This window comes from Coturnix japonica, chromosome 1 (genome assembly GCF_001577835.2).
Source record: "Coturnix japonica isolate 7356 chromosome 1, Coturnix japonica 2.1, whole genome shotgun sequence".
NCBI classification, from domain to species: domain Eukaryota; kingdom Metazoa; phylum Chordata; class Aves; order Galliformes; family Phasianidae; genus Coturnix; species Coturnix japonica.
Window position 1 is genome coordinate 1,273,334 of NC_029516.1, and position 25,454 is coordinate 1,298,787.

At 44.3% G+C, this 25,454-nt stretch overlaps 1 protein-coding gene across 7 annotated transcripts in view; it reads right to left on the reverse strand.

The window, feature by feature from the left end:
* The window catches only part of LOC107325293 (collagen alpha-1(VII) chain-like), an 86,050-nt gene that overhangs the window by 52,258 nt on the left and 8,338 nt on the right, over window positions 1-25,454 (reverse strand). For 5 of the 7 annotated variants that reach the window (XM_032448711.1, XM_032448736.1, XM_032448756.1 and 2 more), the window contains exons 3-34: window positions 22,746-22,926; window positions 22,133-22,292; window positions 21,677-21,770; window positions 20,420-20,593; window positions 19,674-19,834; window positions 18,469-18,598; window positions 16,932-17,048; window positions 16,305-16,460; window positions 15,893-16,009; window positions 14,079-14,225; window positions 13,622-13,741; window positions 12,844-13,002; window positions 12,173-12,316; window positions 11,730-11,879; window positions 11,133-11,270; window positions 10,496-10,642; window positions 9,718-9,837; window positions 7,271-7,417; window positions 6,860-7,045; window positions 6,648-6,787; window positions 5,923-6,046; window positions 4,458-4,601; window positions 3,949-4,139; window positions 3,245-3,376; window positions 2,866-2,940; window positions 2,518-2,598; window positions 2,403-2,429; window positions 2,243-2,287; window positions 1,664-1,732; window positions 1,458-1,553; window positions 1,008-1,034; window positions 788-841 (exon numbers count right to left, since the gene is read on the reverse strand). In XM_032448711.1, coding sequence (XP_032304602.1) covers window positions 788-841; window positions 1,008-1,034; window positions 1,458-1,553; window positions 1,664-1,732; window positions 2,243-2,287; window positions 2,403-2,429; window positions 2,518-2,598; window positions 2,866-2,940; window positions 3,245-3,376; window positions 3,949-4,139; window positions 4,458-4,601; window positions 5,923-6,046; window positions 6,648-6,787; window positions 6,860-7,045; window positions 7,271-7,417; window positions 9,718-9,837; window positions 10,496-10,642; window positions 11,133-11,270; window positions 11,730-11,879; window positions 12,173-12,316; window positions 12,844-13,002; window positions 13,622-13,741; window positions 14,079-14,225; window positions 15,893-16,009; window positions 16,305-16,460; window positions 16,932-17,048; window positions 18,469-18,598; window positions 19,674-19,834; window positions 20,420-20,593; window positions 21,677-21,770; window positions 22,133-22,292; window positions 22,746-22,926 — 3,953 coding nt within the window. The remainder of the gene's footprint in view (window positions 1-787; window positions 842-1,007; window positions 1,035-1,457; window positions 1,554-1,663; window positions 1,733-2,242; window positions 2,288-2,402; window positions 2,430-2,517; window positions 2,599-2,865; window positions 2,941-3,244; window positions 3,377-3,948; window positions 4,140-4,457; window positions 4,602-5,922; window positions 6,047-6,647; window positions 6,788-6,859; window positions 7,046-7,270; window positions 7,418-9,717; window positions 9,838-10,495; window positions 10,643-11,132; window positions 11,271-11,729; window positions 11,880-12,172; window positions 12,317-12,843; window positions 13,003-13,621; window positions 13,742-14,078; window positions 14,226-15,892; window positions 16,010-16,304; window positions 16,461-16,931; window positions 17,049-18,468; window positions 18,599-19,673; window positions 19,835-20,419; window positions 20,594-21,676; window positions 21,771-22,132; window positions 22,293-22,745; window positions 22,927-25,454) is intronic. The other 2 variants (XM_032448635.1, XM_032448671.1) reach the window with 2 other exon arrangements.

The window sequence follows — 25,454 nt, forward strand, 5'->3', positions numbered from 1 at the left end:
CTCTCAGGTTTGAATTATTAGTACACACTTTCCAAACCAGACATCATTTCTTTATCCTCAGTAGGTTTCTGTGGTCTATTTCTCTTCTTGTGTTTCTCTTCTGACACTGAAAATATCCATGTGGGACTTCTGGTATGAGGAGTCACCTCCCTTTTACTGTTTTTTGTCCCAAATCTTCCACCTGCACAGTGTATTTAGCATCCTACACTTTTGAGCCACCTTATTGCCCCCTCTGGACTTGCCTCAGCTCTTTTCTGTCCTTCTGAGAGGGGGAGAGGGGCGGGATGTGGAAAGGAGCCGGGCTACACTCAGCTGCTCCATGGGTGATACAGGGGCTCCAGGTGGAATCACTGCCGCTTTGGAGCAGCCTTCATCATGCAACATTTTCTATTGTCCATCAGCATGATTGATCGTGCCAAAGGGTTTGTGGTCATTGCGAGCATGGTAATGGATGTAGCTCTCACAAGTTTGCTCTGAGCCATGAGAACATGTCCTTGCTTTTAGTATAATGAATGGCTGTGTTGTGCTCCTAACGTTTTCCTTTTGGCTACTCATAAGCGGCGGATCAGCAGGATGAAGACTACAAGGTGAGAAATGCTTAATTGGCCCTGCTTCATGTGCCAGCCCTCATCAGCAGATCAAAGCATCTCACAGCGGCGGCTGACATGAGCTGGCAGTGAATGTTGTCCCTCCCCACCTACCCTATGTGTCAGCTGGTGTTCCCAGGTCCCCTCCTGCTATGGCCAATGGCTCTTCTATAGTGATTGACCATTGGTGGACAACTCACCGGCTCTCCCATGCCTCCTCTGTCCCCTTTGATGCCATTCCTTCCACGAGGGCCCTGCGTGAAGCACAGAACAATCTTACATTTTGTCCCAGTGACCCTTTTGGGTCTGGGTGGACAACTGGTAAGTACTGAAATCAGAACCTATTGGGTGAGTTATAAATAATTAAAACAAGAAGTTTGCCATCATACAGTAACATGAAAGTGAGTCTCAGATACTTACCCTGAGACCCAAATCCCCTGGTTCACCCTGAAACATGAAAGACAAGGAGTATTACTGCAGGGTGGTAATTTAGAGAGGGGGTCCTCTCTGCATTTAGATCCTGGTCAGAAACTCCTGCAGGATCACAGCCCAAGAGACCAAAACTTCCCACTCTCAAAGGAAATGAGAGCTTCAGTAGAGGTGTCTGGTCTGGTTTCATGTCAGACAAAGCTGACTATGACCTTACAAGCTCCATTATTGATTGAGTTGATCAGCAAGGTCCTGGTAGCAAGGACAGCCATATTGAGTTCATCCTTCTATATCTCAATGACATAATCCCATAATGGTGAGGAGAAATATGTGTTCTTAGGGCCCTTGAATAAACAGAGTATCTAGAGGTTCTGGATTATGGCAGATTACCCCTTTTTGGGATAAACATCACAGAGCCATGGTGCAGATAGCCTTGCTCACCTTGATGGAGAGTCCTGGTGGGCCCTGTGGCCCTGGTAGTCCAGGTAAACCCTGTGGTCCTGCTACCCCAGGAACTCCTGGCTGTCCTTTCTGTCCCTATAACAACAAAAAACAGGTGAAATAGAGATGTGAGCTCACTCCCAGATCCCTTTGCTGCTCTGTCAGTTCCCCAGACTGAAGGGTTCACCACATCTGGGTATACTCACAGGGGGGCCGGGATGCCCATTTCGGCCAGGAATCACCTCCACTCCTCCCAGGACATAACCAGGTTCTCCCTGTGTGCAAGGAAAGAAAGATGCATATTCAGCTGTGTTGGGAGATCCAGGTAAAAACAGGGCATGGTACAGCCATATGGGCAGCTCAAGTGAGTGCGAGGAAGGAGTAGAAACAAGTATTTGGGGATAAAGGAAGGACAGGACAGCTGCTTCTAGGAACTGCCTAAAACTGGTCTTGAAACCTTAGCTTTCCGTGTCTTAAATGTGTACAAATAGGCTTATTCATAATGAAGACTCTCAGAAGTGCAGAATGACTCAACTCTACCTGCTTCTGATATATCCAACTGAAACATGCCAAGGACCTGTGATAAGAAATGAGCAGTTTTCTCCATTAAGACATTAAAAATCTCCCAGCTAAGCTGAAAGACAGCTCCCACAGACCATGTCTAGAGCTGTTATATGTAACTCCAAAGTTCATATACACCAAAGGTCCCTGTGCAACTGCTCAGAAACAAAACATCACATCAACATCAGAGCTTCTTTGCAAATAAACCCAGGAATGAAACTCACCCTGTCGCCTTTTGGCCCCACTGGTCCCGGATAGCCTGGAGAACCCTGGAATTAAATAATGAAATATTAAACCACAGCACCCACAAGATCATCACTGTGAAATGATCAAGCTTTAGGTTCCCACTGTACTGATGACATTCACTGCGTTCGGAATACTTACAATATCACCTTGGATGCCAGGGAGACCCTGCAAAACAGGAGAGAGAGAACTGAGAGCCATGCTCACTTCTCCATTAAGTGCCACTCTGTTGGGGTTTGCTAAAGCAAACACATACCATGAGACCAGGGGGACCAGGAGGACCTGTTCGTCCCGGTCTGCCTGGTAGTCCAGGAATGCCATCCTTCCCAGGTAGACCCTAAATGAAAAGCAATAGTCTTCAAGTTATGGCTGTAGACCTGCCAACACGAATGTCTTCATGCATCACTGGCTTTCTGCACTGCTTGAGGGAATCCTCAGCTGCCAGTAAATACAAACATGTAAAAGTTCCTTTTTGCCTGATTTTCAAAGCCAGCATAGAGCAACATATGTTAAAACACCAACATAAAAAGATCTGAAGATCTCCTTGTTGTTACTAATCATTTAACTGTATATTAATTAAACAAGCAGGTGAAAATGGACTCACCCTCTCTCCTTTCTCTCCCTTCATAGTAAACCCATATGGGTCATGGCCTCCACGAGCTGGTGAGCCCCTAAAGTTCTTAAAAGGAAAAGGAAAATGGAAGAAATGATCATTAGATTCAGCAAAAGACTGCAAATAAACCCAAACCAGTGTGACCATGAAACACTGGCTAGCACACCCCTTGTATTGTAAAGAAGTGAGGAATAAGTTCTTCCAGTACAGACTGGTTCACATCCTCACTAAGGAATATAGTTTAGTGATGGGACTCAGTAGGTCTGGTTGGTGGTTGAACATAACAGTCCTGAATGTCTTTTTCAACCTAGTGGACTTTGAGATTCAATGTATTATTTATATTCCTGCGAATCGTTGAAGGAATTCTCACCTTTAGACACCAGGGACCACAAGCCTCCACTCCTTTCTGGATGTCTGGCTCAGCTGGTGATGGACTGGGGAGGTGTACCTTGTTGTCTGCGTCATCAAAAGGCAATTGCTTGTCAGCTTCAGGTCTTGCAACCTACAACATGGAGTCTGAGTTAGACTGACCAGGTTTTGGGCCAGACATCACATATCAACCCTCAGTATATCTCTAGAGGTTACTGTGCTTTCATGTCATCAACCTATTCATTGAAACAGCTGCATCACTGTTGGAGATAACCCATCATACACATCTCTACCAAACATCCATCAATCAGAATTAGAAGAGGGTAACATAATTATAATACATTGAAATACTTTGGCCCTGCAGGGACTGTATGTGACAAAACATTTGAAATTCTGTTCTGTCTTCCCCAGTTCTACTGCCTTGATTTGAAAGTTTTTGTTCTTCACCTTGATGGGTTGATGGCTGATGGTTGGCCTAGATGATCTGCTGTGTTGGTGGTTGGACTAGATGATCTCAGTGCTCTTTTCCAACCTTAATGATTCTATGATTCTATGTCTGGGACTGAACAGTCGGTGAAGTCAGGATTGAACCCAGTATTCTAAACTTCCTCTCTTTGAAACTTTGCTTAGGAAAGAAGATTGTCCTTGTGCATGACCTATGCCAGATAATTTGTCTTTTATTCAGAGATCTGTAAAGTAGCTCACCTCCCCAGATGGCAGCAGGGCCCCTGAGGGCTGAAGGTCAGAACAAATGACTTCTATTAACTCTCGGAGGATCTGGGGGAACTCATCAAATGTGCTCACATAGAAAACGTTCTGGAGGTTCTGCTGCAGTAAAATGTCATTGAGCTCAGCAGGGTCAGCTCCCGAGACACCCACAGCAATGATGCGGATTCCTGAAACACATCACTCTCTGAATAGAAGCAAAAATGGCTAACAACAGAGTTTCCAAACCCCTCATCACAGCCTTGCTGTAAACAACCTCTGATGGGAGCTAGGTAGTCCACTAGCTGCTAGAGAATTCACCAGCAGCAGTGTGTGTGAGTTACAGCAACACAAAGGCACTCAAGTCAGGAACAGGAAGAAGAAAGGATTAAGAAGTGAAGAAAGCCAACAGTGCACTTGAAGTGGACAATTCACACAGCCCTCTGGAAAGTCAATCTCTGGTTGTACATGGAGGAGAACTTAGGGAAACACCATAGGGCGATTCTTACCCAAAGCATGGGCTGCTCTGGCAGGTGGCAACACATCATCCTGGGATCGCCCATCAGTCATGAGCATCAGCACATGAGGGAGGTCTGGTCTCATCCCTCTGGAGGGCTGAAATAACTCCTTTAGCATAAAGGCTATACCACGACCTGGGTAAACATGGAGAGACACAAATTAAATCTATGAAAGTGTTAGGTCTACAGGTGGGTTCCCGTTCCATGCATGGAGGTAAGAAGGCATTCAGTGTGGCCCCATAAATAGGTAGTGGACCTTAACATGGAGCAATGCCTTTTGAGGGAAGACAGCAGTAAATCAGGCTGGTTGAAATGGTTCAGGTTGAATTCTTCAGACAGTTTTGGAAAAGGAAAGATAAATTTGGGTGATGTGAAGATTTTTCCATTCATTTTAGGGAAAGAAAATAAATTACAGAATTCTCATTTCCAAATATCCCTAGAAAGATAAACGATGCTTCCTAAAGAACTCTCCCACCAGCTGAAGTGGTTAAGCAGCCCCAAAATAGCATGGAAAGACTTCTAAGGGAGGTAAAATGCCTCCATTGACAAATCCCACACAAAAAAACAACCAACCAACCAAAATAAAACAGGACTAGAGTCAAGGTAACTGAAGAGTCTGCAGTCAGCCCAGTTTCACAGCCACTTTTTCTATCCATTTGGATTTCCCATCCAAATTATTGCATTCAGACCATCTCTCTGTGTTCCTGACCAATGCCATTAAGTCAAGATGAGGTTTACAAGTCTTCATTTAACATATGTGCATTCCTCAAGGCTTCTTTTTATGTTTACCGGCTAGAAGACATTTAGGTGGGCCATTTTAAGATGTTAAAACCAATTACTTCTAATATAATACTACTGCTTTTGAGGAAGTAGGTGCACCCCCCCATCCTGTTGGGAACGTGGAGGTAAGAAGTGTTGTCTGGGTTTTTGACAACATAAGACAAGTTTCTGAATTTCTGAGATATTAAGCTGATGAAGAGCTGTGTTATTTGTACAGCAGGAGGGAACACAGGACATTTATGTGATGACATGTCATGAAGATAAGACTAGGTACACTGTTTTGTTGTTAGGGTAGCAAAGCAATAACCACTGGAACTTGCTCATTAAAATGTGCATGGAGAGGGTAATAAGGATGCTTCAGCATCAACCATCCTTATCTAATGTTTATGGGCTAGGTCTCCAAGCCAGGTATAAAAATCTCCCTCAAGGCTATAAAACAATGAAGAGAAACCCAGCAGCAAAACTAGGACATGAATAAAGGACACCAGACCAGCTGGATAGACCATCCCTGGGATTAAAAACACATATAATTCTCAGCTCAAATTTTACAGTACTTTAGACCATAACTTTCTAACCAGGTAAACCTGTTCAAAGTATTCAAACACCTTACCAGGCTTCAACCCTCTGTTTTGGCCCAGAAGACCTTCCCAACACGTATAGACTCACATATACACACCCGTCTTTGTGTTGCCTCCAGCATAGCGCAGCTCCTTGACAGCTTTTAGAGCACTGTTGCGGTCCTGGTGCTGGTTGAAGTGGAAGGCTGCTCTGGGCTCCTCGCTGTACTGTGCAACAGCAACCTGATTAAAAAAAAATACATCAAATGCCTAAACCTTCAAGGCTACCTACAATCCTTTTCAGCTGAAAACTACATAGGTCCTCATTTCAAAGGGCTAATTTACATATAACATTAATTAATCACAAATAAAATATCTATGGGGTCCTTCCACTGGCTTTGCTTGGTCATGGTTTAATTTAATACAGTGGGCTGCATTTTGCCCTTGAGAAGTTTCATATCATGGATTGAGAATCTGGATTTCTTCTCATTAGTGGTCTGGATGTGGGAAGAAACAGGATCCTAGAAAGGCACCTAAAGGTTGATACATCACTGGGCTCCATAAACTAGAGAGTATTTAAGTAGGTTTGGGATTTGCTTTATTCCTAATGACTTGGTCTTAGAAAAACAAGGAAGTAATGGGAATATCTCCAAATGAATAGGGATCCAGGCTGAGATTTAGAAGACTTCTGTTCTGGTCTTTGTTAGATGCATGTTTTTAGTCAAAATGTTTAACCTCTCTGAATCTCAGCGTGAGTGAGCAGGCTGCTGAAACTGCAGAGGTGAGCAATGGGTAAACACTTGGATGGGAATCACCTTCAGGAAACAGAATAACAAACGCTTGCCTGTGTCCCTTCAGGCCCAATCTTAGGGAAATAGGAAATGATCCGGAAGAGGAAATCCTTCACTTTGTTGAAATTACTCCAGCCAATACTTGAAGACTCATCCACCAGGAACCCAATGTCTGCTTTGAACTTGCCACAGACTGCAGAGAGAAGAAAGAACCTCTGTAAGCTGTTCTACATCACCTTGAAATCACACATAGATACACACTCACTTGGCCCAGGGAGAGCTGTCAGTGTTGCAGAAGCTGTGGTAGATGACAGCAGGGTTGTTGGTAACGTAGTGGTGGTTAATGGAAGAGGGGTGGTCCTCACATTGCTTGGAGATGGGGATCTCACCGTAGCCAGTTTTGTAGAAGTCATGGGAGAGACTGGTGGAGGTGAATCGCCGTGAAGTCCAGCTGACAGCCAACATAGAATCATAAAGGTTGGAAAGGACAGTCAGATCATCTAGTCTATCGATCAACCCCTTGCTGTCAGCATCTTAGTTATGATGGTATTACCTCACAAAGCAACTGAACTTCAGGAAACGAAACAAAACAAAACAAACTAAAAAACCAACAAGAAATTAACTTCAATAGCATTTAGCTAGGAAAAACTACAGCACGACCTTCCTGCCTTCATACCTGTTTGCCCAATGAGTGTTGTCTCTGGTCCCTCTCTATCTCCAAAGACCGGCCTTATGGAAAACAAATACGTCTCTTCAGAGCTCAGTCCTGTCACTCGGTACGATCTCAAAGCTGCTGACAGCACTTCCAGGGAAAGATCAGAAGCTGGAAAAAAGGATGAAATATCCATAATAGTTTGCAAAGGCTGGTGTGTGTAGAAACAGGGTTATTTTTGTTAATGAATGGAAAGCTTGCTGAGAAATAAGCTTAACTTGTGAAATGTGGTTGCGTACAATAGATAGTTCTAGTTTGAAATGGTGGGGAATGGAAGGTATAAAATGAAATTTGTACCTTTTCACTATGAAATAACATTTTTTCCTTCAAAGAATAATGGTTAGTTTCTAGGAAAATAAATTAAGTAGTTGTAAATAACCTGTTTCATTTACATTAAATTACGTTTACAACATGGCCGTGCCATTATTTAGCACTAAAACCCTCTGTTTCATGTAATGGGTTGTTCACATAATGAGAAAGTGTAAGGGTACCACACTCTGGCACGAGTTGAAATTGATAGCAGACTGAGGTAGGAAATTGATCACACCCAGGGTTGGGTACATGGCATGAGGATGGCAAGCTTATGGGTCTACAAGCACTAGAGAAGGACGATTGCTTTTCTGGAGACAGTTTTCAAAGAATAAATGCAAGATATTGATTGAATAGAAACAAACTTCATGGCTTTGGCATTACTGGAATACTCAAGAGATGAGAGAAAGAAGAGAGAGGAAGGCAACGAGGTGAAGAGTTGATGGTGACCTTTTCCAATATTAATGAGTCTGTGATTCTGTAACATGTAGCTGAATATCTCCAAGGTCCTTCCAGTCAGAGAGGGCAGGAAGATTGGATATAGATAGAGACCCATCAAGGTGAATGGTGTTTGTTTGACATAGTACCAGAGATGGAGATTTAAAACTATGACGACCTTCTGCTGTGTGGAAGGGGATCCTCTTATAGGGCAGGATGGTTAGAGTAGGCAGGTAGGGAGGAGGGCATTAAATGAGCCCAACTGAGGGGAAAGAAAATGGGTAATGAATGAGCATTCAGTTTGAAAAACATCAAGTTGCTGAGAAGAAAATTAATAAAGGCACCAAGAGGAAAAAAAAGTGAAAATTCTTAATTGTCTTTCTAGGCTTGGATAATTAAACAAGAGAAATTTGAACTACTTGTGAGCATAAATTTAATTTCATTGGTACTATTGAAACTCAGTGGCAAGATTCATGGGACTATGATGCTAAATCAATAATTATAAACCTATTTCAGAAGGATCAATGGAGTGAGGGCACAGTGGGACTGTCAGATGTGGTATTATCCATTTCTGAGCTCCTGACAACTCTGAAACCAATGATTTTTGAATACTTACCAATCGATGCTTTAACAGCATAGCACAGGAGAGGAACAGTTACACTAGATCACTTAAATCACCCTAGAGAGCTGAATGTTCTGTTCCCTAATCATTTATCCATAATATGTAGTGGGGAAAAAAAATGATGTTATCGCAGGGGACTTCATCCTGAGTGACATATGCTGCAAGCCTTAGGCTGCCAATACTAAAATGTCCTTGGAATTAAAAAAAAATTAAAGTTGATGACCTGGTAACTCATAAAGCACTGCAGGGAGCACAGGGGAATTTTGTCAGATCTGTTTTCTTTATTGACTTGTGAAGATTAACTGATTCCTAGCAAAAAGAGTAAAGCTAGTGGCTGGAGCGGTGTCAGGAAACTTGCTATATCAAAAGAGGTTTAAGCCTACTCCTGGTTGTTTAAAATGGCAAACCCATTAGGACTAAATCAATTGGGGAAATACCCAAACAAATATATGCTAAAAATGATAAGTAATGATTAGGAAAGTTTTGAAAGACCTTTGCTGTGTAGGAAAGCTTTTGAACAGAAAGGAATTAAGGCCGTACGAGAAACAAAATCAACCACTTACTGGTTAACTGCAACTATTCCTAATGACCTCAGGTTGCACCAGTTGGGTGTCAGGAAAAGATTTCTTCTCAGAAAGAGTGGTGAGGCATTGAACAGGGAAATGATGGAGTTACTACTCCCCTGCAATGAACAGGAACATCTACAGTATCATCCCTCAGTTTGTACTGATAGTGGGAGTTGCCACAACCCAGGTGCAAGGCCTTGCACTAAGCTTTGTTGAACCCACCTGGGCACACTGCTTGTACCTGCCTAGGGCTCTCTGGATGGCAATTAAAGCTGTTGGTGGAAAGAAATTTCTTCTATATTACCCACCACTTTCATCTTCTGCTGCACCAGCTGTTTCTAAGACAATGTGCTGAACAGAATAGAACACAAGCCAAGCCACACTTGTCCATGATCCATCCTCAGATCCTCTTAAGGCATCTCATGCCATATGGGTCCAAACTGCAAGCCATCCTTTCCCAACCACAGAAATATTACCTGAGGACAAGCGCCATGTTAGTAGGTACTTGGATGCTCCAGGAACAGCAGCCCAAGTCAGCAAAACACTGGTCTCTGCAGCTTCCTGCATAGTAAACTCCGTCACTTTGGGTAAATCCACTGTTAGAAAAGATAAAGAAAGCAACCTTATATTAAGGTTGGAAAGACCACTGAGATCATCAAGACCAAGTAATGGCCCATCACCACCATACTCACTATATGCCAATGTGCAGTGAGGGGTGTGCTAGGAAAAACTTCTTCATCTGTGATGAGTTTCAGAGACCTTCACCATTAAGGCTGGAAAAAACCTTTAAGATCACCTAGCCCAACTGTCCACCTACCATCAATACTGTCCACTAAATCATGTCCCTAAATGGGAACTGATATAATTTTATCAAATCATTGTAACATTTTCAGACTGGATGCTGGGATTTTCTTCCAGCCAATCACTAAATTTGAGTTGTTGAGGAAGGAAATTAACTTCATGCCTGTTCACTTGTGCCAGATGCTATTACTGCTTGAATCCTCCATGACTGTCTACACACCTGAACTTCTCCACCCCTGGATTTCCAAATCTCCCTATTCTGTAGCATCAATCACATTACATGATGCCATAAACTCATGAATGATGTTTACATTTACCTGCTGAGAATGGTGAAGATATTTCCCATCGATTTTGCCCAATGATATTTCTCCTTGCCCAATCCCATCTCCCATCACAATCCCTGGCACTGCTCTAGTGACATTTATTCCCCCACCTGCTGGTGTCCATACTCACAAGTTTTGGCTGTGAGGAGTGTGGGGTTTCCCTCCTGTCCTCCAATCACTGCAGACACGCCAATGGTGTATGTGGTGCTCTCCTTCAGCTTGGGGATGGTGAATGAGTTGCTCTCGGCTCCAACTAAATGTGAGGTTCCCAAGCCACCTAGCCACAATTGTAGCAACACCACAAAACAGATAAACAAACAAATAAATCCAGGATACTACATAGAAAGAGAACGATGATTGCTGTTAACAATTATTGTTACGGCCATTTTCCTCCCTGGCCTGGCATAGAATTGCTCAGGTTGGAAAAGACCTTAAAAGATCATCGAGTCCAACCACACCTAACCATACTACCCTAACTAACAACCCTCTGCATAGAGCCATAGAATTGCTCTGGTTAGAATAGAAACCATATAGAGTGCTGGTAGGGAAATCCCTTCCCTGATTTCTCAAATCTAACCTCACCTAAATTCAACTTATCTCTAGATTACAGATGAAAACTTGGCTAGGTTTCAGGCCTTCAATCTGTCCCTGGAGATATTATAGCCCCCATCCACCCTGACACCTGTGGGAATAGGACTGAGTTAAGTTTCTGTTTTCTGGTGATCTTCTTTATCCTCACACTGCACCTAAGGGAGCAGGATACTTACCATTGAATGGCACCCAAGATATCTTATAGTGAGTTGCCCCTGGAAGCCTTCTCCAAGACAACTTCAAACTATTTACATCTGTGTTGGTAATCCTCAGATCTTGGATGGTGTGGATGGGGCTGGAATCTGCAAGAGATGCTGCAAAATAGAAAAGTGTAAGAATTGATGCACTAAGGGCAATTTAATAAGAAAGAAATAAGGGCAATTTTGAGTCAGTTTTCCTGGCTCTGTCCACTTCCAGCTTTTTGCTAGCAGGAGAGTGTGAGGAGCTGAAAAGTTCTTGACCTATGTAAGCACTGCTCTGCAACAGCTAAAACATGGGTGTGCTTTCAAAGCTGTTCTCCTCCTAAATCCAAAACACAGCATCATACCAGCCACTGGGAAGAAAAATTAACTCCATCCCAGCCAAAACTGGATTAGATTTTGGAAGCAATGAAGTGCTCATTGTTCTAAGTCATGACACTGAAGAAAAACTGAAGGCACATTCAAACACTATGTGTTCTGATAAACTCATGTGAAAAACACACTGAAAGAAGCAAAACTCCATGAATCCAGCCCCAGTGTCCCAACACAGAAGGTTGTTCCATAAGGACATACCTGTGCGGTGTGTCAGAGTCACCTCTGGTCCCTCAGTCTTGCTGAAGACAGCCCTAATGCTGACTTTATACAGGGTGTCAGGCAGCAGGTGGTCAATCCGGTGAGCCAACAACCTACTGCCCAGGTACTGAGTCTTGGCCACCTGTTTTTCTGTAAAAGAAGGGATGATTCTTGTAGCTCATCAGTGAGGCTGGTGGCATCCTCTCCAAAGGAAACAGCCTTTCCCTGCTGCAATTCAAGAGCTTTGGGGGATGAACTTCATAAATAGAAGAGCATGAACACAAAGAGGGAAAGATCTATCAGCAGTAGGTGCTGGATGAAGACTATGTTTCTTAACAGTGAGGTCTCTTTCTTGCTCCAGGCAGTAGATCAGGGCTTTGGAAAGGAATCTTCCATGGCCATGGCCACTGATATGGGTCTTTGACAGGAAGAAGTATATGCACCTTTTTTCTGCTCACCATTGCTGGCTCCCACAGGTCTCCAGGTGACTTTGAATTTGGTGGCAGCCAACATGGCGCTCCATGCCAGAGACAGGCTTGAACTGGTGTAGGATGTCACCTTGAAATTGGAGATGTAGCCAAGAGGAGCTGCAAGATGAAGTTGGTGTTAGACAGTGTCCTGATTGATGCCCCAAAGGGCTCCATGTTGGCAGTGTAGTAAAGCCAAAACTGGATAATGTTTAAAAGTGCCATCTTGTCTTATCCCTGGTGCCTCGTTCTCATTTGAAGGGAGACTAGTCTGAACACTCTTGCATGTACATCCTATGGCCCTTAGCACCAAGGTGTTTCCTTTGTTCTAGATTCAGGTAGGAGCAACTCTGTGAATCCCAAAGAGGCAGCATGGGGATTCAGGCAGTTATGGGATCTTATCTTCAGGATCAAAACATCCACCTGGAGCTCCCATGGATGCTGAATATGAGTGTTTGCCTACGTCAGCCTTTCAACACAATGCTCAGGCCATTATCTCCATACTAGATTACAGTCCTCTTCCTCTACCTTTCAACCTCTCTGATGAAAAATCTGGAACCTCCCCTCAGTAGGCGTACACCAAGTTGAACCATCCACCCAAGGGATGCATGCTACGGTAGTTACTTGAACACACTGCCCATACTCACACGTCCTGGCTGAGGTTGTGATCCCCGGTCCTTCCACTGAGCCAAAGAGCACATAGAGGGAAATCACGTACTCGGTGTCATGGGCCAGGTTGCGGAGCTGGTAGCTCGTGATTGACTTGTTGAGGGCCAGCTGCCGAGGTCGGTCTTTCCCAAAGAATTCTTTGCAAAAGAGAGAAAAAAGAAATAGAAGGGGATAAAGACTGGAATTTGGGGAGTAGCTCTGTTGTCTACTAGGACAGGCACCATGTTTTCCCCATCTTTGACTCAGCTGAAGATGCATTGTAGGACACCTGTGTTTGTTGGAATGAGAGAATTTTCCTTTGATTGTTTATTAAGGAATTTGAATGACCAAAGCAACCAAACTCACCAAGAGGATCCAAAAGAATTGAACCAGCTCTCATACCCAAGGCCCCAGCTAACATAATGTGGGTCACTGGATGCACCCATGTGTTCTCTGCCTCTCTAGGGAGTTGTAGAGCCCTTGTACTGCTGATGTGACTTAGCTCATCTCCAAGGACATGGCAAGGTGGTGTGGAACCCTTGTACCCACTGGGATATCAGTTGGGATGGGGTCAGGTTGCAGACACCCTATCTGCCAGCATTGCAAGACAGGCACTGGAATAATTTCTGGTTTCATCTCATACCCTGAAGTAGCTCAGAACAATTAATGAGCTGGACTTGTTCCTATGTCCATCATTCCTGAGGTTCCCAGAGCCTTATCTCCTGTGCTAAAGGAGGAGGGATGGATGATTCAGGCTGGAGGACAGTGGGATCTTACCTGGTGTAGGACCCCAAGCCACTCGGTACCCAGTGGCCCCAGCAACTGAGTCCCAAGAGACCAGAGCACCATTGGTGGATATCTCACTCACGTTCAGCATCTGCACAGTGCTTGAAGCTACTGCAAGAAAGATTTGCATGTTCAGTTCAAGGACCCCATAACTTCTAATTGACGCCCCCCCAAAAAAGGTATTATTAGAGTAGAATTGAATGGAATAGAATCACTGAGGTTGGAAAAGACCTCTAAGATCATCAAGCCCAACCATCAACTCATCAACACCAGACCCACTAAATGATGTCCTCATGTGTCACACCTCCAAAACTGCATTTTACATCAGAGAATATGAAAGATGGGGACCACAAAGGACACCAGTTTGGTGCTGCCATCACAGTCTCACCCCAATCTATGTCCTCTTGGGCTTCCTCCCCTGCCTATACCCCTGCTGTGTGGCACCCACCTGTGGTTGCTTTTCTGCTCACCACTGGCCCTTCAACATCTCCAAAGATGGGGTTGATGGTGACAGTGTATTCTGTGCCAGGCTGCAGCCCCTGGATCATGTAGTAGTTGTAGGTACTGCTGAGGTTCACATCCTGGATGCTGCCATCTGCAAATGGAAATGATGGTTAATGAATGGGGTCAGGCCAAGGAGAACCATCCAGCTGGGATCCTACAAACCATCGCTTGAGGGTGAGATGACATGGTTGCATGAGATGGAATGGTATTTGTCCTCCTAGCTTGCACCTGTGCCCATGAGGTCCTCAAACCAAGGGCAGTAGGGACAGGGCACAATAAGCACAAGTCATTGTTGAGGAGATAGTGTATATATGTGTGCAAATAACCCACATCGCCCAGCATTAAACAACAGGTCAAGGTGGTTTAGGGCTTTACAGGTCAGAGAACTCAAGTAGCAACAGATAAACCACAGAGACATTAAAGATGGAAAAGATGACTCAGATCATCAAGTCCAACTGCATGCTCATCCCCACCATGTCCACTATGCCATGGCCCTTGATACTACCTCTACCTTTTTCTTGAACAACTCAAGGGACTCCAACACCTCCCTGGGCAGCCCGTTCCAGTTTAATGTATATAGGGCACAGAGCAGTCCTCTAACAGGGTCCACACTCTGTCCAGCCCTGGGTGACTCAGTTCTGGAGCCATCCTTCCTTCCCTTCTGGACATGGGAGACAATTAATGCCACAAAATACATTTTCTCCACATTAATATGATTTCTGTATCCTCGCAACAGGCTAGAATCCGCTCAGCAGGACTTTTCAGCATCACTCTAGAGGGAGGTTTGAACACAGAAGAGTTAATACCTAGATGTTCGAAGAAGCAGAGATATCGGCAACACGATGGGAATGAGGAGGGGTGAGTGGGGGATGCCATTTCCAGTTTGGTCACTGGAGGGTGCCATGTCCCCATTTTCTGCTTCCACCATCACCCTGCGCCCCATCCCCCTTTCCCAACCCACACACCGTGGACGTTATCAAGAGTTGGTTTGTCTATTCTCTGTCAAAGAAATAAAATCAAAACCCTCCAGCACTTGGGATGGCTGAACGGGGATGGACAGCGTTGATCCCAGCATGACCCTGGGATGGGATGGAGTGTGGGAGAAGAACAGTGGTGATGGTGGGATTTTTGCCACTCCTGGAATAGGGGTGGGCTGGTATTGAGTGTAAAAGTTGCTCAGATACGATAAACGCAGCACAGAACCGATGTGATCACACTTTGGCTGAACACATCTTGCTCATTCCCCTTGCGATGAGGTGGAAGGCTGAGTGTGCTCTGTTTCTTTCTGGCTTATTAATCAAAGACTGGATAAAGAGCTGAGATTTGGGGGTGTGCTTGGGTTTCTTTTTTCAGAGAACCATTCTTTACAAAGCAATACAAATGGTGTTATGCCTTCCCTGGAAAGATTTGTCCCTTCTGATTACCTTAGAGCTGTTCTCCAACTAATCCCCCCCTCCACAGGGAGAGATCTCTTCTTCTTTCATAAGCCATAGGAAGGAATGCTGTTTTTTTTTCCCCAAAGCTTGTGATGGAGTCCAGGCGTCCCGACACCCATCTCATCTTTGAACCACAGAATCATCCATCTCTCAAGGCCAAAATATGCCATCAAGCCTGAATTTCTAACTCCTGCTCTCCCACACCAGCAATGAAACGATGTTTGGGCTCAGGGCATGAAGAGGCTACAGCCAGAAAACTTGCCAGTGCTTCCAGTGCCTCCCCACCTCCCTGACCACCAATGCCTGCATCACATTCTTCTACCTGCTGATGTCCAGGTGAGCCTGTAGCCTGTTGCTCCTCGGACAGGACTCCACCGAGCCTGGAGTGTATCAGTGGTCTCATTCTGCAGCAAGATGCTCTTCACAGGCAGGAGCTTCACTGGAAGGACAGGACTGATCATTCATGGGCACCAAGACTGCTTGCTTTCTGCAGCATGAGCACATAATAGATCTCCCTCCTTTCCTCCTGACCAGTGTGGTGGTGTTTGAGGGTGGTCACATCCATATATGTGATGAGGAAAGAGCATGGCTCAAGGGTGGACTTAGGAAGGATTTGTTGAGCAACCCTCTTTTGATGCACACAGGCCATGCCCAACAGTGGGGTGTTTATCAACAGCAAAGAGTGTGAACGCACTGCCCAAGGCAAGAAGGAGTCAAGGAGTCAAACCTCTTACATGTTCTCCCCAAGGCAGTCACAGGCTGGCTTGGACCCTGGGGATACACGGCATAAATGCTGATGCTGTACTCTCTATCCTCCTGCAAGTTATCCAGCACATGGGAGGAGACATCACCCTGCAGAACCCGCTCGTAGGTCATTCCAGGCCTGTTGGCTGAAAAACCAATGACAAGGGTGATGGTGAAGCCTTCCTAGTGCCTAAAGTCCACATCCCATTGTAATGTACTCAAGACACAGCAAAGAGCATGCCTTGACCTATGAAATTTTGCTAAGCCTCAAGTCTGTAGTTAAGACTTGATGCATCTGTGCTGTCCCCAGCCCTGCAAATCACACAGAGGTGAGTGTTGGCTATACCAAAAGGCTTGAACTCATCCCACATCCACACCAAAGAAGCATTTGAGTATGACAAATATCCAGGGTGATAGAGCTCTACCTAATATACCCATCTACCCATCTCTTCCTTCAAAACACTCTTGACCTCCATTCTAGAGGAACTACACTGTCTGGAAGAAGCTAATTTGGCTTTATTCTGGAGTGATATCACTCTTTTCTTGGATGAAAAGGCACTTTCCTTCCCTCAGGTCACTACTCATTTCAAAGCAAGCTCCAAGGAAACCAAACTCACCTCCGGGGATGTAGACTTTATAGCCTTCCAGCTTGCCCAGGGGAGGAGTCCAAGCAACCTTCAAGCTAAAAAGCCCTTCTTCAATCACACGGAAATTACTGACTGGAGGCACTGGTGCTATGGGGGTACAAAAATTGATGGAACAATGCTTTAATAGAAAGCCACATCAAAGACACCTGGAAAAGCTTTTGACTTCAAAGGCAAAGAGATATAAGAGCGAGCAGCAACACTTCTCCCTATTCTGTCAGCCATATCCTCAAAAGTAAACTTTCCCCTTGATCACACCCTTGTCCACTTGAAAAATGAGCATAAAACCCCCATGACAGAGTGCCTGGGGGGCTTCCTCTTTGAGTGGTGTTGGAAGCTGTGAAGTATCTACCCACAGGGCATTGTCTCCTGAGCAGAGACAACTCTGCAGTGGTTTCAGGCAGACTGAGCAAGAGCACATGAATCAAACGTTACTTGTGCCTATGGATGTGACTCTTACAAAGAGGAGCCCATTTTGATCCAGCCAGCCATGGCAGGCAGATTTATAGCTTCTGCCTCTGCCTTCACGTTGGGGATAATAAGGGAAGAGATCAAATGACTTTATTTCAACCCATAGAGCCATTCCATCTTATTTGTGGCAAGTACATATGAGTCAACCTTATTGAGGCTCTTTATTTATTCATCCTGTCAGAGATCTTCCTTCAAGAAGACAAACAATTTAGACACTGTGGGGATAGGGAGAAGAAGTAAAAGAAAAGGAAAAAGGATGCATTCTCTTCAAAACCCCTTGGGCAAAGCAGACTTGGTTCTTCATGCAAAACAGGGAGAAGTACAACCACGGTACTCCCTCATCCTTTACAGCATCTGAAAGTAGTGGAGAGATTTCTGGGTCAAAACTTGCTCTATTTATCACTTCTGACCCAGTGTCTTGCACTCCAGGGCTTAACCAAGGGTAAATTTACTTCTTTGTTTCCAAGAATCTCATCATTACAGCCAGCAATATGACAACAAAGGAATGTAGCATAGCAGACTGTAATCCAGATCATTTCATGGGACAGAGATCACTACTCTGGGGGTCCTAAGGGTCCTAATTTCCTAAGGGCCATGATCTTGCTCCCTTGGTTTTCCCATTAAGTGAAGTGAAATTCTAAGTGGTACACAATGCCAACCCAAAGTTTTTGGACCATCTGCTTCCAAACCCAAGATATTTAGAACGTACACCTCTCCATAAAACTCATGTTTCTAAACACAGAGTCTTCAGAAACTTCTTTCATCCCATGTACATTAGGAATTACAGTAATTGAACCCCAGCCTGGACTTATTAAATTCCACATTATATCAGATAATATGAGCTTTCTAGTGGGCTGTACACATGGTACATGGTTGGGATACTCTGCATCTGCTCATAGAGCTTCACTCCACACCAGGGACATTTCTATAGGTGTTTCTCCTACTCCTGTATTCCTCATGCCTTGAATGTATGGCTCTGAGGTGGTTTCTTTCCCTGTTCCCACATGAAGAAGAAGATGGTTTCACAAGAGACACTCACTGGTTTTCCCTTTGACAGCTGCTGACTCCCCGAGGGCATCTGTGTAGATGGCTCTGACAGTGAAGATGTACTTGGTGTTGGGTTTCAGATCATTCACCAGCACAGTGCATTTGTCACCATCCACCAAAATCTGTCACACAGGCAGACAAGGGATATCATTACACCTCTGTGAGGGTAGAAGATTCCCACATTCATAGAAGGTTAGATGCACAAAGCTTCTCCTCTATTGCAAGGTGCTTCCATGAGCAGGATCAGTGCACTGCAATAGTTGAAAGATACTCAGGCTCTTAAGGGACATGTCACTGGCACAGGGTAGTGCCAAAGCTGGATCCCATGGGGTAGAAACTCCATGAAAACAAGAACATTCATGATGGTGAGGGTGTTCCCCAACCCCCATCTTAAAGAAAATGGAGGAAAACCCACTATTTTTGACAAAGAGAGTTTCTTGAAGCTCATATAGGGAAATTTTAACATAGCCTGAGGGCGAAAGAAATAAACATAACTTCTGTGTTTTTACAATGTTCTTATGAGATTCTGAAGCAGTCAAGGATGATCATTCTTGTTAAATGCAATCTGAATAATTAATACAATTAATAATCTTAACTTTAATATTTTATGCTTTCATAGGTTTGTTCTATTATTAGAAATGAAAGCTTTCAGGCATACATTTTCTATCCTTCAGTCCTGCTTTGTTCAGTGACCAAGTTGTCCCAGGGTGAGCTGGTACACAGCATCATCCTTCTCACAAAGATATGGCAAAATAAAAACATACAGAAATCTTGCCAAGATTTAAGGATGGCAGCAAGAGGAATAGGAGCTGCTATGGTCTTATTTGAGAGGTCATGTCACAGAGGTAAGGGAAGAAAGGAGTGGTTCCCATTGACGTGTTCTTATTGAGCCCAAAAGAGTTGGTGACAGCTTGTATCATATCCTTGTTCCTTTCTTCCTACCCTGCCTCATTCCATCATAAAACCCATCTCACCACAATAGTAATGCCACCACGCGCAAACAATTGCGCACAATCCCCTCTTATAGAGCTTCACTTCAAACAAGCAGTTCCAGCAATTCATTGGGATTCACTCAGCTATGACCTGGATGGCTGAGTGACATGGTGTCATCTCCCAGCTGGGTTGTGCCAAGGAGAGGATTAATATCTAACACTATGAGCACAACTGGGGCTCTAAAATGTGGGAATGCATCTCTACCTGTTGCTGATCCTCCAAAACTGGCTGTCCCGAAGGCAACAAAGGTTGTACGTGGACACGGTACCCCATCACCCTCCCTGTGGCTGGCATCCACGTGAACCTCATTGAATTGTGGCTGTGCTCACTGACATGCAGATCTCGGGGGCCAACAATCTTCTCAGCTGTAAAAGAAGATAAGAAGGGTCTTTTGTTTGCACCACAATGGCACCGGTGTTGGATGTGTGAAAGTCTTTCACTGGGGGAATCACCATATTCAATGCAGAGAAAGAATTTGGTGTTGAGCTTTATCCATAAAGTTCTCCCAAGCTCTGCTCTAAGCTTTTTTAACTTATATTTTTTGTGAGTTTGGGTTCCAAGTGAGCAATAAGAACTCATTGCCACAGCCATCTGCATCTTTTGGGAGAGATCTAGATCTCATGCCCTCAGTGCCACATCTCCATGTTTCTTGAATGCCTCCAGATACAATGACTTTACCATCTCCTTGGGCAGCCTGTTCCAATGCATTACCACTCTTTTGGAGAAGCAATTTTTCTTAATACCCAACCTGAGGCTAACCGTGGTAATGCAGACACAAGCAAAATACATAGGACCACTGCTCCTAAGCAACAGATACTCCATTGAGCTGGTTGCTCCTCCAGGGTCAGCCATCCCATAGAATTCCCTTTAGATGAATGAGACTATGGGAGACCCATCCCCACAGTGTGGTTGGCTGTTTGGGGCAGGATAAAAGGAGAACCTCAACAAACCTTGCACGGGTTGTTTGATGGGCTGTGGGGGCTCTGAGGCAGTGAAACAGAGCCTTCGTGAGAGTTTGGGGGCTGCACTGTGGAGCAGGTGAAAGTCACCAACGTAAATCACATGCTCTGCTGTGGGTTCCGAAGCTATTTTGTTCAGTTCATGCTTGTCAGCATCTTTAATTCCTATAGGAAGGGAAAAAAAAAAAGAGAGAGAGAAAGGAGGACCCCAGAGACTTGCAGTGGAGTAGGTCAAGCATTAGTAAAAGTCTTTGAAGAACGAATGGGACAAATGTACTGGAATGGAATGGAGCCAAAATCTGGGTGGGGGGTGGTGGAGCAGGTGTGGCCTCTTGCACAAGGGAAGAGAAGCCAGGTTTGTTTTCAGAGGCGTATTAAAGGCTGCCTAAGGGGACCTGGCCATTAATGGGATGCTTTGAGTGGATAGTGAAAGGGAGGAGGGTAGGATCTGCCCTCATTCTCCCCATTAAATATAGAGGCATTTCTGCCCTTTTGACAGACAATCAGACAAAGAGACTTTGAGGGGGCTGTGTGAAAATTTTTGGTTTTTCCAGAGGCTGAATTAATAAATAAATAAATAAATAAGTCAACCAAAATGTGCTTGAATTGGTCCAAGTTAACCTAACTGCTCTCCATAATAAAACACCACCAACTCTTTTTTTCTCCCCAAACTGCCTGCTAAAGAGAAGGGTTTGACTTGTAATAAGTGTCCGTATTTGGCTCTTGGAAAGGGGCTAAAATTTTTTCCTTGCCCATGGAATTACTCTGATAGACAATTTAGCTAAAGTCAGGCTCTAAATCCTATTAGAGAAACCTTCAAAAGTAAAAAAAAACAACCCCAGCATTTCATTTTTGAAAATGCCACATCAAAACATTTTGACTTTCATGGAACCACTTATTGAACTCGCCCTGAATTTGCAAGTCGTTCTGACAGATGCAAAACCACAGATATCTACTGAATAATCGACAACAACAAACAATATCCAAGCACAGCACAGATGTGATTTTCCTGTTCATGCATTGGTTTCTACTGGTTGTGCCAGGGGATAGATGCTGTGTTTGGAGGTGGGTGCTGTTATACACCTGCAGCCTTCCCTGGTGTGTACATTGTTTGTGCACACTGTATTTGGTAGCTTAGCATGTCTATAATCTAGCTGTAAATATCTCTGTTCATTGTAGGGGAGCTGGACTGGAAGGTCTTTAAAGGTTCCAAATCAAACAATTCTACGATTCTATGTCTATACATACCCACAGCAAACACGGTCACTCCTGCATCCTGCAGGACTTGGGCTTTGTCTTCAAACAAGTCACTGGATTTCCCACTCGTGATCAAAACAACTACCTGCAAGAATTGGAATCAGAGCTAGAGAATGAAAGAGCACAATATGAGGAGTTTGAAGAGTCAGCTGCAGGATTTGCAAACCAACATCCCAGGTCTTGGTTAAGATTTAGACCACATGGGTTAGGAAGGAAGGAGAACACAGAGATGCTTGAGAGAGTCCTTTGAAAATCTGGACTTGCCTCTCATTCTATCTCAGACCTGAAGCTGAATGATCTCTTAAGTGAGGAACCTCAAAAGCCAAAAACAACAACAGATGGGATGAATACAACCCAACTGGCTCATTCATGCCTGTGGGTGAAACATCAGAAGTCTGATCCCTACTGAGGGTTTCATCAGAGCAATGGTAGCAGAAGACTTCTTACCTTTGCCGCATCCTCTCGCAGTGTGGCTGGGCGAGACATGGCTTGAGCTGCAAATGCCAGGGCAGACCCCACTTTCAAGCTGCTGCCTTCGATTGAAATCTCCTGAATTGCCACTAGTATTTCTTCGATGGTCACATAATCTGTCAGTTCAATGCTCATCCTGGCAGTGGGAAATGGGGGAGTATGGGTGAATAAAGGGCAAGAAAATGTTATTGCAGCAAGGATGCATAATTAATGGCAATGACCAACAATGACATTGAAACTTAGATGGTTACAGAAGACTCATGGGTAGTCAGAATACTCTTTACAATGGTCAGGGCAACCCCAGAGCTTTCTGTCTTAAAACAGCATCTAAGATTGGAGAGCAGGGAGTGTCTTGTGGCTACATTAAGTTTCACTCTCCCTACCCGGGATGAGTTCCCCATGGCCAAATGCCTCTGTACTCTGGTGATGTTGTTATGGGTTGAACTCTTGCTTTGTTCTTGCAGTGGTTCACCCAAGTAGTAAGAGCTCTTTAATGAAGACAGATAGTTTCTTAGCAAAAACTGTCCCCATCTAGAGCAGCAGGGATATAGAAACCCATGTGCTGGTGGTAGAGGATGCACTGACCCACCTTGGTTTCTCTCCATAGAGTGCCACTGCCAGCCGGATGCCTCCTTTGCCCATCACTACATTCTCAAAGGAGCGGGCCACGCTGATGATGAAGTCCTTGAGCAGTTGGGAGCTCTCTCTCCCTGCACTCTGGGAATGCCCCACGAGGAACAGGACATCGGCCACCTCTGCTGTCCTGCACACTGAAGGAGAAGAAGGGCAGCAAAGCCCATCTCATGAGTTGGACTCAATGTTCCTTATGCATCCCTTCCAACTAGGGGAGATTCTATGATTCTATGATCTCACACCATGCACTGAGGCATCCAGGAAAGAAACCCTTCATGTGAACACCTGAAATATTACAGCTAAGAGAGACATTGTTCACCTTGTCATCAGGCTCCCAAAGACAACTGTAAGTCATCCAATGCACCTGTAGGTCCACCTAAAAGAACCAGGTCTTCTAGGCTTGCATGCGGAAAGCCTGGGACTTTATTATTATTTATTATATTATTACTATAGGACTGCTAAAAGGTAGAGTGTTCTGACTGCTGGAGGAAGGCTTGCACAGCAGGACTGGGGTCAACCTCTTCACATTTATTTTTTCATTTTGTTTCACTGATGCTTTGACCTTCATCCAACCACTGCCTTGACTTTCAGCTGGGGACCCAACCCATACTCACCCAGGTTGAAGTATTTGCTAGGGAGAAGTGTTAGGTGGGTTTTTCTCGCTCTCTCACAATAGAAAGCCCATTTTAGCTCATCCTCTGTAATTTATCCAAGCCTTACCCTAATCCTAAGAGCAGGTTTCCCCATAGAGATTAAAAAAAAGCAGGTTTTGTGCCCTCCTTCATTTCTACCTGTCCTCGATTAATTCCTTTGGCCACACAGCAGGAAAAGAGCATCATTTGCTGGCTGCAGATAGCTGTCCACAGCTCTTTGTTGCTCAGGGTTTTTTCATTTCTTCATTTTTCTTTGTGCCTCCTGATGCTGAGCTCTTTACAACTTAACAATTCTGTTTACTACAGAAAAAAATAATGACTGACTCTTTTTTGGTTTAACTTACCCAGCTGGAAATACAAAGCACTTTTCCCTGACAAAAATGGCAGACAATTATTCCAATTTTCCTTTCTAGAGATCTTCTTTTAAGATCTCCTTTCCTTTCTCCATAAGTGCTTTTCAGCTGAGATATCAGCGTTGCCCTGGAGGCATCTCAGCCATTAACAGCAGATCACCATAAGCTTATTTTTGGATCAAGCCCTCTCCTAAGGCCTTGATGTCCCTTCTATTCCAGAAGACTCTGAGGGAAAGCAATGCCAATCCTTGGCTTCCTGACAGCTTTCCAAGCTACCCATAACCTGTGTTATCATGAGAAAACCCCAACAAATGTTGGACAAGACTGAGAACACTTTCCAAGATCTCTCCCAGAATCACCCACCTCTTGGGGTTCCACACACAGAGAGCTGCATCTTTTTAATCAGTCTTGAAATCTTGCCCAGAATGCTGTTGATATTGAAAGGCTATCTACCTCTACATCCCAAAACCCTAGAGAGAATCCACCATTTACCATGACTTGTCCATGGGAGTCTTGCTGGCCCTGTACAATGCTCCCACTCTTGTTTGCATTCAGGGATAATGAGGAGAAAGACAACGGGGCAACCTGAGCCCATTCTGTGAGATACTCAACCTGAGGGAGATGGCTTGGCATTGAAACCCAAATTCACTCACTACTTGGATCAGGTATATCTGAAGCTGTCACTGGAAACACGTTATGTTAAGTATATTTGGATCGGTACCTTTAGGAGAAAATACCAATGCAGACAGCTATATTAATCACCAGGGAATATGATTTTATTTGAAATTTTCCATGCACCTCCAAAATTACCACGTTTCGTCAATCACAGGTTTGCCAGAGACATCTGTAAACACTGATTTATTGCACTGTTCCCAGCTTCAAATTAAATAGCATTATACTTGAGTATATTGGCTTAATTGACGGACAGGAACTTAATCAAGTTAATTTTGTCTTTGATGCCAAAGCTTCCATTAACTCCTTGTTGAATTCACTGAATTTACTCCAGATGAATTTACGTTTTCAGAACTCATGGACTTGTTCCTGCAGAAGGATTAAAAGAGGAAGGGACCCACTGTTTCATACTCAGCCCCACAGCAGTCCTGGGAGCTTGCAAGAAGTCCTCCTTTCAGGAGGTCCCTTCAGGACCCTGAAGATACAGAGATATGGGCTTGATTATGCTGTAAGTGTTTGAAGCTCTTCTCCAGGATCCTTTTGGCTCCTGTCTTTCAGATCTGGTTATTCCTCATCAAAAACTCTGTGGATTTGTACAGGCAACATGGATTCAGGGAGGAGGTAAGATAATGTTATCATAGAGTCACTTGAGTTGGAAGGGACTATCTAGTCCAATTCCTTTGCAATGAACAGGGACATCTACTGCTAGATTGAGGTGATTAGTCTTAACTCTAAAGAGCAGCAGGAGGTTTCAAGGCTACCTTGAGGTCCTCTGCTTCACGTCCTCTGGTTGGTGGCTTGTACCAGCTTTCAGAGATCACTGTTGGCCAGCAATTCCCAAACAAAAAGAAGAACCCTAATGCAGAAGTCAAAGGCACCAGCACTACATCTGCACCCCATAATCACATTAGCAAAAACAGTTGTTTGGAAAATGTTTTTTTCTCCTGGATGTGTTTCATCATCACCCCCAGTTTTTACATTTACCCC